General features: G+C 45.0%; 1 protein-coding gene across 10 annotated transcripts in view; it reads right to left on the reverse strand.

The window, feature by feature from the left end:
- The window catches only part of METTL13 (methyltransferase 13, eEF1A N-terminus and K55), a 60,434-nt gene that overhangs the window by 13,558 nt on the left and 34,695 nt on the right, over window positions 1–12,181 (reverse strand). For 7 of the 10 annotated variants that reach the window (XM_078356289.1, XM_035279988.3, XM_035279989.3 and 4 more), the window contains 5 exons: window positions 9,056–9,939; window positions 6,699–7,458; window positions 5,116–5,315; window positions 3,302–3,497; window positions 619–783 (listed from right to left, as the gene is read on the reverse strand). In XM_078356289.1, coding sequence (XP_078212415.1) covers window positions 619–783; window positions 3,302–3,497; window positions 5,116–5,315; window positions 6,699–7,458; window positions 9,056–9,208 — 1,474 coding nt within the window. In that variant the 5' untranslated portion in view covers window positions 9,209–9,939. Of the gene's footprint in view, window positions 1–618; window positions 784–3,301; window positions 3,498–5,115; window positions 5,316–6,698; window positions 7,459–9,055; window positions 9,940–12,181 lie in introns of those variants that run through there. The other 3 variants (XM_078356290.1, XM_078356287.1, XM_078356288.1) reach the window with 1 other exon arrangement.

Here is a 12,181-nt window from a genome sequence, read left to right on the forward strand (position 1 = left end):
TTAAATCTAAGAACTGAGATTCTAGTGACATATATCAACACTAAGATAGGACAACAGAATAGGGTGTTCCAAGAAGGCACATTCAGGGCCTTCAGGGAAAACAGTTATAATCACAGACAGAACCATGAACATTTTTACTAATGCAGTCAGCTCCAAACCTGCTATTAGTGATAAGGCTATGACTGCATTAACATAATATGAATCTTTTTAAAGTACAAATTCAAGATAGAATTGCATCTTTTGTTCAAATAATGCATTACAGAGAAGCTGAACAATTAAAATATGTGTATTTTACATATCTCATTGAATACACTATATACCTTAATTTTAAAAAGAAATGAAGAGAAAAAATACAATGTAGACCCAACGTATTTCAATACAATTTCAATATAACAAGCTGAGTTTGAGGCAACAGTTACTTAGAATGCTCATTAACTTGTTAGATGGCTGAGATGAAGAAAGATAAAGTTGTCAGTTTGTAATCACTGTTCGACTACAATGCAGGTGACACCAATTAGGTCTACAATCTTTTTGTTTGTTTGTTTTGGTTTTTGGTTTTTCTTTTAGGTCTGTAATCTTTATGCTCCCTTCTGTGGAAGGCAGTGGCATCTCTCTCACCTGGGAGTTGCTCTGGGTTTCTCAACAGGGCAAGGCCAGCAATCATGGCTTTGTGGTGTTCACAACATAGGTAACTCTTATCAATGGACTGCTCTGGGGCTGCAGGGAGGTCCTCTGCTTCAGCAGGCCGCTGCTTCTTCCTGTCCTTTTTCCGCTTCTTCTGGGCTAAACAAGAGATATGAAGTCCTATGCTTAGTACACTAGACCTCAGGAAGCAAGGGTTACCAGCATCACTGTGCTCCAGATGGCTTGAACACACTCAAAAGACCCAATTGTTAAAATTTTGCAAACTGGCTAACATCATGTTAATATCTTGAAACTGGCTATAGTAAAACAGTTTGGATGTTTGTTCCCTAGAAATCTCATGTTGAAATGTGGTCCCCAATGTCGAAGCCACCATGATGGTCATGGGGGCAGATCCCTCATGAATGGCTGGGTGCCTTCCCCACGGTAATGAGCAAGTTCTCCCTCTAGAGCTGTTGTTTAAAAGAGCCTGACATGTCTCTTGCTCCCTCTCTTGCCATGTGATGTGCCAGCTCTCACTTCACCTTCTGTGACAATTTTAAGCTTCCTGAAGCCTCATCAGAAGCAGATATTGGTGCCATGCTTCTTGTACAGTCTGCAGAACCATAAGCCAAAATAAACTGCTTTTCTATACAAATTGCCCGGCCTCAGGTATTCCTTTATAGCATGTAAAACACACACAGTGGTGGTACTTATACTAGACAACTGATAAACACTATAAATCAGGATTTGCCCCCCAACACCACATCACAAAGAGAGAGTTATTAAACATTTAACATATACACTGGATACAAGGAAGTTGGAAAAGGAAATGGCAAATGCACCCTCAAAAACCTGGGAAAACTCAATTGAGGAGCCCTGGTACCTACCCTCTGAGAAATGTAAGCCCACTAACAAAAGAAAAGATTACTTATAGTCTTTTAAAGAAAGATAAAGTTCCTAATCACTCCCTATGTGCCAATTACTGTACCAGAACTTTTATTCTTTAAGCTCTTCTAACAACCTTATCATTCTAGTTCTTGGCAAATGAACACACTGAGCCACTGAAGTGTTAGGTAAATAGAGAATCAGCAGATAGTGCAGACAGGATTTGAACCTCGGACTGCCTGTCTCTATCACCAACTAACTTTCTGTTGTGCCACACAGGTAGCACTACTGACCTCTGTTGAACAAGGAAATCACAAATATTCAAAACAGGAAAGAAATCCTAAAAAGCCACTCCATTTTCCCCCTCCCCACTCCCTTCACTGCTCCAGGGTATCATACTAAATGGATGGCTGTGTCTTCATAGGGTCAGCTGCATTTCCCAGCAGCAAAAGGTAATGATGACTGGGGTCCGGGTGCTTTTCAGAGATGTTAAATCACTTTTTAATATGCTCTCCTTCTTGCTCACCAATACTTTCCTGAAGGAGGGTGTTCTTTCCATGAGATCAAAGTGCTAACAAGAAGTCAAGGAACATGACCATGGTGAAAAACCTGAAATCCAAACTGAAAGCGGCAAAATATTCTTTTAAGCAATTTTACTAAGATTTTAGTGAGATGAAACTGAACCACCCTACAGCCAGAGTGACCACACAATATGGCAGAAACCCAACAGTCTTGGGTGCTTTGGCCAGGGGAAACCCCTAAAGTAAAAAAAACATTTCACAGGTAACTTGATCCTAGACTCAAGGACAAATCCATGACCTCAAGCGTCTGAATTCTTTCTCTCCACTATCCTCCCAGATGGCCTTGTTTTGAGGACAGCCCAGTAAGGCAAAGGGAACAACTGGGAATCAGGAGAGCCATTTCAGCTTCCATCCTTGGATCTCTGTGCCTCACTGGGAAGATGCACTGGAGACAGAGAGGGGAGGGGCGTTCACTTGTCACTCTCTACATTTGACTTTTGAAGTGGTTTCAATGAGCAAGTACTGCTTTTAAAATACAAACTGACACAGCTTGTAAAAAACACAGGTAAAACAAACTGTTGATTCCCCATCAGAGGGAGTTTCTGAGTGTCAGCTGGGAGACCACTTAAAGGGATTCTAGAGGAGATGGTTTAGATCTATACTATCCAATACCAGCCACTAGCCCCTGTGGCTAACTGTAAATTAATCAGAATTAAAGAAAATTAAAATTCAGTTCCTCAGTTATACCAGTTACATTCCAAATGCTCAGCACTACATATGGCTAGTTGCAACCACACTGGAAACTCCAGTACCAAATATCTCCTTCATCACAGACAGGTCTAATGAACAGCACTATGTTCATTAGATGGTCTCTAAGTTACTTGAAAACACCAAAACCCTCTGAAACAGGTGAGTCACACTATGGCGTTGGCTCACCTGCAACTTCCATGGTTCTGGCTCACCTCAGAGGCCTATTGAAACAATATAGAGATGTACATGGAGCACCCACAAAACAGATGCCTTTAAACTGAAGACATTAATGCGATTATCACATGTATTTGGTTTCACTACCCACGTCCCTTATCACTTCAGAGCCAGGCTCTGCTCAAGAGCAGAATGTACTATGCTTATCACTACTCACACCTTAAGATTCCAGATGGTTAAGAACCCACAGACACCCAGGTCCATCCTACATCTCGGCCAAGCTCCCAGGAAATCTAGTCCATGCCACGGCCACTTGGGTCCCACCACCGTGCCCCATGACACCTCACCTCTGTGAGACACATCCTTCAGCAACCTGGCTTCTGACTGCACCACATTCCTGTTGCTGAGGAAGATCAGTCGCCGGAAGAATCGCTTGTCATCCCCTTGCACGTCCTCGATGACATAGTCACCACTCAAGGGGCTGCAGTCTTGGTGCTGAATGGTCCGGACCCCAATGTCCCCCCCCACAGACAGAAAGGGCACCTGAAGGTACAACCAGAGATGTGGTCAAAACAGCAGCTCATTTAAGAAGTAAGACAAATTATAACCCCTTCCCTTTGTATCTATATATCCCCATCCCATGGTTCTAGACAACAACTACTCCAAAGATTTGCCATTCTATTAAAGTACTTTTCTAGAGCCTTTGAACAGATCTCAAAGGTTTAACTCATCTTTTGAAAATCAACTGAACACATAAAGATCTCCCAAAGCTGGTTCTCCCCAAGTTCTTTTAGGGGTTTCTCATCAGTAATCCCTAAAAGAACTCTCAATAATCCAGGATAACAAAAGCTAGAGAGAACCCTCAGGAAGGGGCTGGGATTATGAGAAGGAATCTGTACAAGAATAAAGATAAAATCCATGAGGGAAACAACCACTCCAAATCTAGATTAATTTTCCTTGCCCCTAGTTACTCTCATCTATTTTTTCCCCATTTTTCTAAACCTTAGGAGAGAAATACACTTTCCCCCTTAACTTTCCCACTCCTTCACCCTATCTTTATATCCGTTTGTTTTTTAAAAAGACCTGTAAGACTATTTAATAATCACCAGAATCTCCTGACCCTGCAGACTCAGGCACTGATGAGAAGTCACAAGCTCCCCAGAGGATCTGGGATTCCCTGAAATAGGGGTCATCAACCCCAAAATTGGCCAGGAAAAATCAAACACACATTCATCTATAAACACAAGTCAGCCTAGTGAGCAGAACCACAGGCCAGGAACCCAGGAGCCTGGGTTCTTGTTTTCAGATCTGTTACTATTTGCACCAAGCCTCTAGACACTGTTGCTTTCCCAGCTATCACGAAGGATCAAAATTTGGGTAACATAGGGAGACCCTGTCCCTATAAAACATGTAAAAAAAAAATCTAGCCAGGTAAGGTGGCTCACACCTATAGTCCCAGCTAATACTGGAGGCTGAGGTGGGAGGATGGTTTGAACGCAGGAGGTTGAGGCTGAGGCTGCGGTAAATCATGATCACGCCACTGAACCCCATTCTAGCCCAGGCAACAGAGCAAGACCCTATCTCAAAAAAGGATCAACTCCTCATCATGAAGTTCTTGCAGTAAAATCACTTGTCCATTACCCATGGTGACCAGGATAGCACAAGATAGCTGGTGTTAAATGATAATACCATATCACCATTTGGGTAAAAACCTTCAGTTTCCTTCCCAGTAAAACACCTGACCAGCAATGCGAATACCTGGATAACTGTGCTGAGCTGTTTTGGCCCTTTCCCATGTATACCCTCAGATAATGATAGTTCTAAGAAGCAAAATGACCAAGAAAGTCCAGTTCAAAAAGTGTGGAAGGAGAAACCCACAGTCAGAGCAACTCAAATCAGAAAGAGCTAGAGCCCACAACGTGTACAGCATTTCTTTTCTGCCGCATCTATGGAGTCTGAGAGGTCCCCCACACACTAATGCTACTGTGCTCACTTTCCACTCATTGCCTGGGGCAAAGGACGGTGCTTCCCTGCCATTTAACCCTTAGCTGCTGATATGCCTCCAGGATTAGACAAGGACTCTAGCCAAGGCTCCCTCTGACTCCCTGGCTGCTAACATGACTTCAGAGACCCATGAAAGCTGCTACAAAAGCTTTGTTACCTGCTGCTGGGCAGGCATCCCAGCTGGTGCTAACTCCATGACTCTAGCCGACAGCTCGGCTTGGATGTGGTCCATGCTTTCATACTGCTGACCTCGGTGAAGGGCCACGGTAATCAGCCTCCTGAAGCCAGCACTGGCTGCCAGCTGTTTCCGGCCCTCGTCCATGCCAAAGAGCCACTCAGTCTCCCGGCCCTGGGGGACTAGAAAAAGAAACTTGGTTACAGGGAATCCTGGAAACAGTGTTCAAGCCCACAACCAATATGGCCCCAAAGGCCGAAAGCCAGTCCCTGTCCAAGACCAGCATCTTCCCCAACTGTGACCCACTGAGAAACTATCAATTCTCTAGTTCACAACACCTAGGGCAAAGCAGCCCATCAGACATGAGGCAGGACCAAGTGTAAAGAAGTGTGGGCATGTCTAGAGGGGAAGGAGGCAAGCACCTACCACAACAAAAACAGCAATAATGCCAATACTAATAAGTCATGCCAGGCATGGCTCCACGCAGCTGACAAATATAAATTAATGGAATCCCCAACAGCCCAAGATGTAAGTAGTAATATTATTCCCATTTTTACAAATAAGGAAATTGAGAAACAGAAGTTACACAATTTGCCCAAGTTCAAACCATAAGTAAATGGCAAAGCTGGGACTCAAACCCAGGCAGTCTAGCCCCAGACTCTCTACCCATGCTTGTATTCACTGCACTATTTATTTCCACAAGTGGACAGATAGAATTATAGAATACTTAAAAAACTGGCTTAGTCACCAGGAAAAAAATTACCATAACACCATGACCATAAACACTTTGCCTTTGTCTAGAATGTTCTACTTTTGAAAGCATTTCCTCATAGTGACTTTCAGATCCTTATTAAGGTAAATCTGATATCCCTTACTGCTTTCAATAATAATGACTAACATTTACACAGCATTTCCAAGGTCAAGTACCATTTCTAAGAGCTTTTATACTTCTCACAACTACACCAGAGTTACAATCCCACTTTATAGATGAGAAAACCAAGGCAGATAAAAGTAACCTGTCTAATGTCACACCATCAGGAAGTGACTGAGCCAAAACTGAAACCCAAATAGCCTGGTTCTAGAGCTCACTTTTTTTTAGCTGCTGCCCTATACTGCCTCTGTAAATTTTGCAAAGAAGCACAGCAACTTCCCCAGGTCCTGCAGCTCACAGGCTACAGCTGGGAATAGAACCCATGTCTTATGCTAGCTAATCCAGCATTACTTCCATTACTCCATGCTACAAAGTCAATTAGCATCTATATGTCATATGTGGCCTCCTAAATTTATTTCTATTCTCTCTCTTTCCTACCAACCCCATTCTCACACTTCATCAAGTCTTTGCAATGGAAGATGAGAAGAAATAGGTCTCAACTGGAAGTAGGTTGCTAGAGAGCTATTACTCCCCTTTCATCATGCCTGAGGTAGTCTAATCCTCTGGAAGTACAAACCCCTGCAAGATAAAAACAGTCAAGAATCCCACCAAAGCCCCAGCCCAGCCCCAGCCCCAGCCCCCAGCCCCTGTAAGCCAGCCCCTCCAGAGAAGAGAGGGAGCAATCCCAACTCACTGATGAAAATCGCAAAATGATTGTCCCGCGATGGTTTCACAGTGGGGCTGTCCACCACGTGGAGGGTGTAGCGTGGCTCCCCCGTGTCCCCATCGCACAAGTCCAGAGACACACTCCCCAGCCTGGCCTTGCGGCGCAGCTGGCTGCACAGCCAGGCATACTGCTGCCGCTCCCGCACCGCTTCAGCCAGCCGCTCGGCACTCTCCAGCCGCATAGGCTTGCCCTGCTCCTGAGCACACAGCTCAAAGATCTGAAGGGCAGAGCCAGGGACTGGCCTGAACTTGGTCATGATGAAGGCAAAGACAGGCAAGGAGAACTGAGACTCTGCTTCCAACACCTGGTCCTGGCTGTTGGCCACTTGGTGCACCCTCACCATCCACCCCTCCCGGGAGAAGTGACCCACTGCTTTCTTCAGGATGTGAGCCTGAGCCAAGGAGATGCAGAGGTAGCGACCGCCCACCTGCAGGACACGGCCAACCTCAGCCAGCATCCTGTCCACCTGTTGCAGGGTCTTCTCTTCCTCATCTGTCAGGACAGCATCCAGGGTGCCCTTGTCCAACACCACCTGGAACGAGGCATCAGGAAACTCCATCTGCATCATGTCCATCTTCAAGAATCTCATCTGGGGCCGACGGGTGGCATTGCATTCCTTCATTTGCTTGATGACAACCTCACTGATGTCGATGTTCACTATATCCTGATAGCCCACATCATACAGTTGCTCACTCAGTTCTGAGTTGCCACACCCAATCACCAGCACCTGGAGAAAAAATTCACAAGAGGGAGGTAATTAAAGCAAAGGACTGTGCTTCAGGTACTTCAAGGAATCAACTCTCACCTTGGCTGATGCACATTTTCAGAAGGTGGAGATGCTAAAGAGCAACATTGTAGAGTTGATTCTAGACTCTATCTTGAAACACCACATATATTTGCTATGGAAAACCACATTCAGCTACAATACAGCTTATATGAAAATGGGCTTTGTGTTGCAGAAACAAATTAATCATGGCTGTTCTTTTCTTTAAAACATGCACTTATTACTTGGGAATTAATAGTAAGTCAAAGAATCCAAATACAGAGTTACAGTTGAAATCCTGGAGCTGGAATAACCCTATTTCCTCAATCCACTCAGGTCTTAGGCTCCACTAGACAATAAAGTACGCTTTGTGATGATTCAAGCCTCACTTCTGTCACAGATTCTATCTCATGATTGATACTTCGCTATTTTCTGAAGCCAAACTTAAAATTCAGGTTGTTATCTCCTTCTCCATTCATCCTCAGAAATTGATTTACCATCTCTGGAAAAGCATGGTACAAAGAGATGTACATATGCTTTGGAGCCAGACAGACCTGAATATAAATCCCCACATGACCACTTACTAAATGTATGATCTTGGGGAAAAAAAAAGGCTCTCGGGGCCTCAGTTTCCTCAACTGTAAAACGCATACATGGCCACTCACCTGAGTTTATGATGAGAATTCAGACTGCACATACACAGCACCCAACATAAGGCCTGGCACATAAAGCTTTCCCACAATGTTAGTTTTCTACCTTTCCTCCTTCCCTACCTTCAGTACTATCTCACCTATACCAAACTCGTTATTGTACTTATCACAATTCACCTGTGGAACACGTACAGGGTTTATGTCTTAAAGCTCTTATAGCTTAAGGACTGAGCACAGTGCCTGAAACTCAAGAACTCAAAAACTCTTTGATAAACAAATTCATACACAAAGTCACACCTGCTGCAGGTTGCACAGAAATGCACAGTGAGAGAAGAACACACTTTGAGGAAGCCATATCTGGGTTGAACTACTAAGGAAGTCACTCTTCAAGTAGGGTTATTAATCCAAGAATGAGCTGGAGTGGGAGGTCTATTAGCTGAAAACCTTACAAAAAAAAAAATTTTTTTTTTTAATAGGGTCTCACTCTGCCACCCAGGCTGGAGTGCAGTGGCGTGATCATGGCTCACTGCAGCCTCGACCTCCTCGACTCAAGAGATCCTCCCGAGTAGCTGGAACTACAGACGCGTGCCACCACGCCCAGCTAATTTTTTCGTTTTTTGTGGAGACAAGATCTCATTATGCTTCCTAGGCTGGTCACTAACTCCTGGGCTCAAGCGATCCTCCCACCTGGGTCTCCCGAAGTGCTGGGATTATAGGTATGAGCCACCGCACCCGGCCTGAAAGAATATTTCAGCTTATCTTTCAGCAGGAATGATGCAGGAAATGCTGAAATATGCGTCCAATTAGGGTCCCATTTCCCCTCCTGTCACTGTTCACCAACTACAAGATTCCTGTTACTAGTTCCCACCTTCGGGAGCACGTACGAAGTGCTTCCAGGCCGCGCTCCTCACCTTTTCTCTGGGCTTGATATATTTGTGTAGCACCCCGCACAGTTCCAGGTAGGTTCCATACCACTCGAAAGCTTTCTTTCCACGCTGCTGGAAGAACTTCTCCCAGTAGTCAACGGAGCCAAACTCCTTGGTACTTTTAGGTAAGAGGTTCATGTTCCTACTGCCGGAGCTGCGTCTTCAAGACTCCCCTACTCCCTGTGAGGCATCTGAGGAGCTTGCCCACTACACGCAGGCTAGGGGATACTGCAGTGGAAATTCTTTCCACGGAAAAAGTCACATTGATTTGTTCCCCCACTCCAAACCCCACGGATGACCTTTACACGACAAACGCACGTGCGGGTCACTAAATCTCACAGACGCTCGCCCTCTCCTCCGCGCCTGCTGTCCCTGCCCCACGTGAAGAGCCTCTCACGCTTTCTCCGAGCTAGATTTCCCAGTCCAGCAACCAGATCCGGTTTCGAGGCCTCGTGATTGGTCGGCCGGCCCATCCCATCCCAGCTAGTCATTGGTCGCTGCTTTGCGTTTCTATCATCTCATTGGCTGCGACGTGTACGCCTTTCGCCGAAGGCTTCGTCGCAGGCACAAAAAAGATTTTTTTTTTACGTGAGGCCGGCCGACCAATCACGGGGCGGGGCAGGGGGGGACCGCGGGCCACAGTAGGGGCGGAAAAGGCCGAGCCTCCGTCAGAACGAGGTCATATCCGGGTTCCGTGTGAGGGCTGCTGTGCTGGGGCCACGCCCTCCCTCCAGGCGGGGCGGAGAGCGCGCGGGCTTTCCGGGTCCGGCGTCCGCCTGGTCTTGTAGCCGACTTAAATCACCTCCTCAGATCGTGCGCCTTACAGGGGCTGAGCATGGCAGGTGGGAAGCGCACTGGTATAGGAGGCCCTAAAAAGAAAAACCGTACAGATGGGAGGAAAGTGAGGCAGAAAATGAGTAAAGCCAGTCCGTCGTAAAAACGCTGCACATTGTAACCATGTTAGCTTCTGCACTCCATCCCCCCGCCTTATTTTGCCCCCTCTGCACCAAAATACAGGATTCTGTTACCAAAGTATAATAACGTGAAAATTCAGGAGGAAATAGTAACAGCTAGGCATTCATTGGTGCCTCCTCTCCCTCCTGTCCCTTCAAAGCACAGTATGCAAAACGTCAGTCTTTCATTTTGATAATTGGCCTCGTTATTCTGACGTTATCTGTAACTTTAATTTATGTTTGATAAACATACTGTACTTTCAGATGCTGATGCTAATACCCTGAGGAAGTTTCTGTGAAGGGTACTTTTTTTTTTTTCAGAAAGGGCCTCACTCTGTCGCCCAGCCTGGAGTGCAGTGGTGCAATAATGGCTCACTGCAGTCTCCACCTCCCAGGGGTCAGGGGATCTTCCCACCTCAGCCTCCCAAGTAGCTAGGACTACAGATGCATGCCGCCACACCCAGCTATTATTATTATTTTTTTTTATAAATGGGGTTTTGCCATGTTGTCCAGGCTGGTCTAAAACTCCTGAGCTCAAGTAATCAAATCACCTCAGCCTACCAAAGTGTTGGCATGACTGGTGTGAGCCACAATGCCTGCAAGCACTATTTGAAAATGACTAAACGTGTATCATTGGGCCTTTCACACCATGATAAATGCAGGAGGAATATACAGATTGAGGCGAGCAGATAGATTTAGAATGCAGCATGTGTACTATGGGCTGTTATATACCACACTAGCACAGGTAGATAGCCAGGTAGACTGTTAATTGTTAAGTAGGTTAGATTGGACTTAAACGTTGGTTTAAAAGAGTGATTCTCAAACTGGCATGCATCAGAATCACCTGGAGGACTTCTTAAAACAGAATTTTCCGAGTCCCACCCACAGTTTGCAGTCATTAGTTCGGTGAATTTGTGTTTCTAACAAAAGTTCCCAAAATGCTGCTGATCTTGGTCCCGGAACCACACTTTGAGAACCACTGTTTTAAAATACAATTAAGAGATAAGTCAAAATGGGTATGGTTCCAAATTCGCAATTTTCAATGGTTAATCTAAAAGCTTTGCACAAGTAACAAAAGAAAATCTGTTTCCATGCTCCCCTTGCTGAGTTCACATTGTTCCTCTCTACTCAAGATAAAGAGGAGTCCTTGAAGTAGCTTCAGCTGCTACATCATGCACAGTTCCGAATGGGTGAAATGTGGATTCTTTAGGAAGCACTTATTGAGAACTGAGGACATCACTTGTGCTGAATGTGCTACACAATACCAAAGAAGCAAAACACCATAGCAGCCAGGCACGATGGCTCACACCTGTAATCCTAGTACTTTGGGAGGCTGAGGTGGGTGGATCACTTGAAATCAGGAGTTCGAGATTAGCCAGGTTTCACACGGTGAAACCCTGTCTCTAATAAAAATACAAAAATTAGCTGGGCGTGGTTGTGTGTGCCTATAGTTCCAGCTACCCAGGAGGCTGAGGCAGGAGAATAGCTTGAACCCAGGAGGTGAAGGTTGCAGTGAGCAGAGAAATCGCACCACCACACTCCAGACTGGGTAACAGAGGGAGACTCTGCCTCAAAAACAAAAACAAACAAACAAAAACCATAGTAGCTGCTCTGTGTACCCCCAAAGCTTTATTCAATTCAATTCAACGAATATGTTAATTGTCTAATAAGAGCCAATCACTGTGGTAGAAGCTAAGGATGCAGTGGTAAGCATGGTAATCACGTGGAAGGCACATTAAACAATTACAAAAATAATTTGTAATGGGGGTTATAAGTGCTGTGAAGGAGAGCCATACCATTCCATGGTAGGATATATCTTTGTGACCTCTACTGATCTAGGGGGTGACCAGAGAAGGCTTCTCTGAGGAAAGAACAAAAATATATAATCTGACTGCTTATATCAGCAAGACATAGGTTAAAAAAAAACAAGAAGCATGCATGGTTCACCCTCTGGAACCTTTACAAGAACTTTTGACTGCTGCTTTTCCCTCTGTCTCCATTGTTTGTTCTGTTAAGGGCATGTTACTAGAAAAGACAAAATTATTGCTATCGCAGCCCAGGCTCTAGCCCCTTATTTGATGCTCTAAAAGTATGATTACTGTTTCGGCAGTATTTTTCAGACCAAGAGGGCAAGTAACTTACTTTTCTCCATCTGTGC

This window comes from Callithrix jacchus, chromosome 18 (genome assembly GCF_049354715.1).
Source record: "Callithrix jacchus isolate 240 chromosome 18, calJac240_pri, whole genome shotgun sequence".
NCBI lineage: Eukaryota > Metazoa > Chordata > Mammalia > Primates > Cebidae > Callithrix > Callithrix jacchus.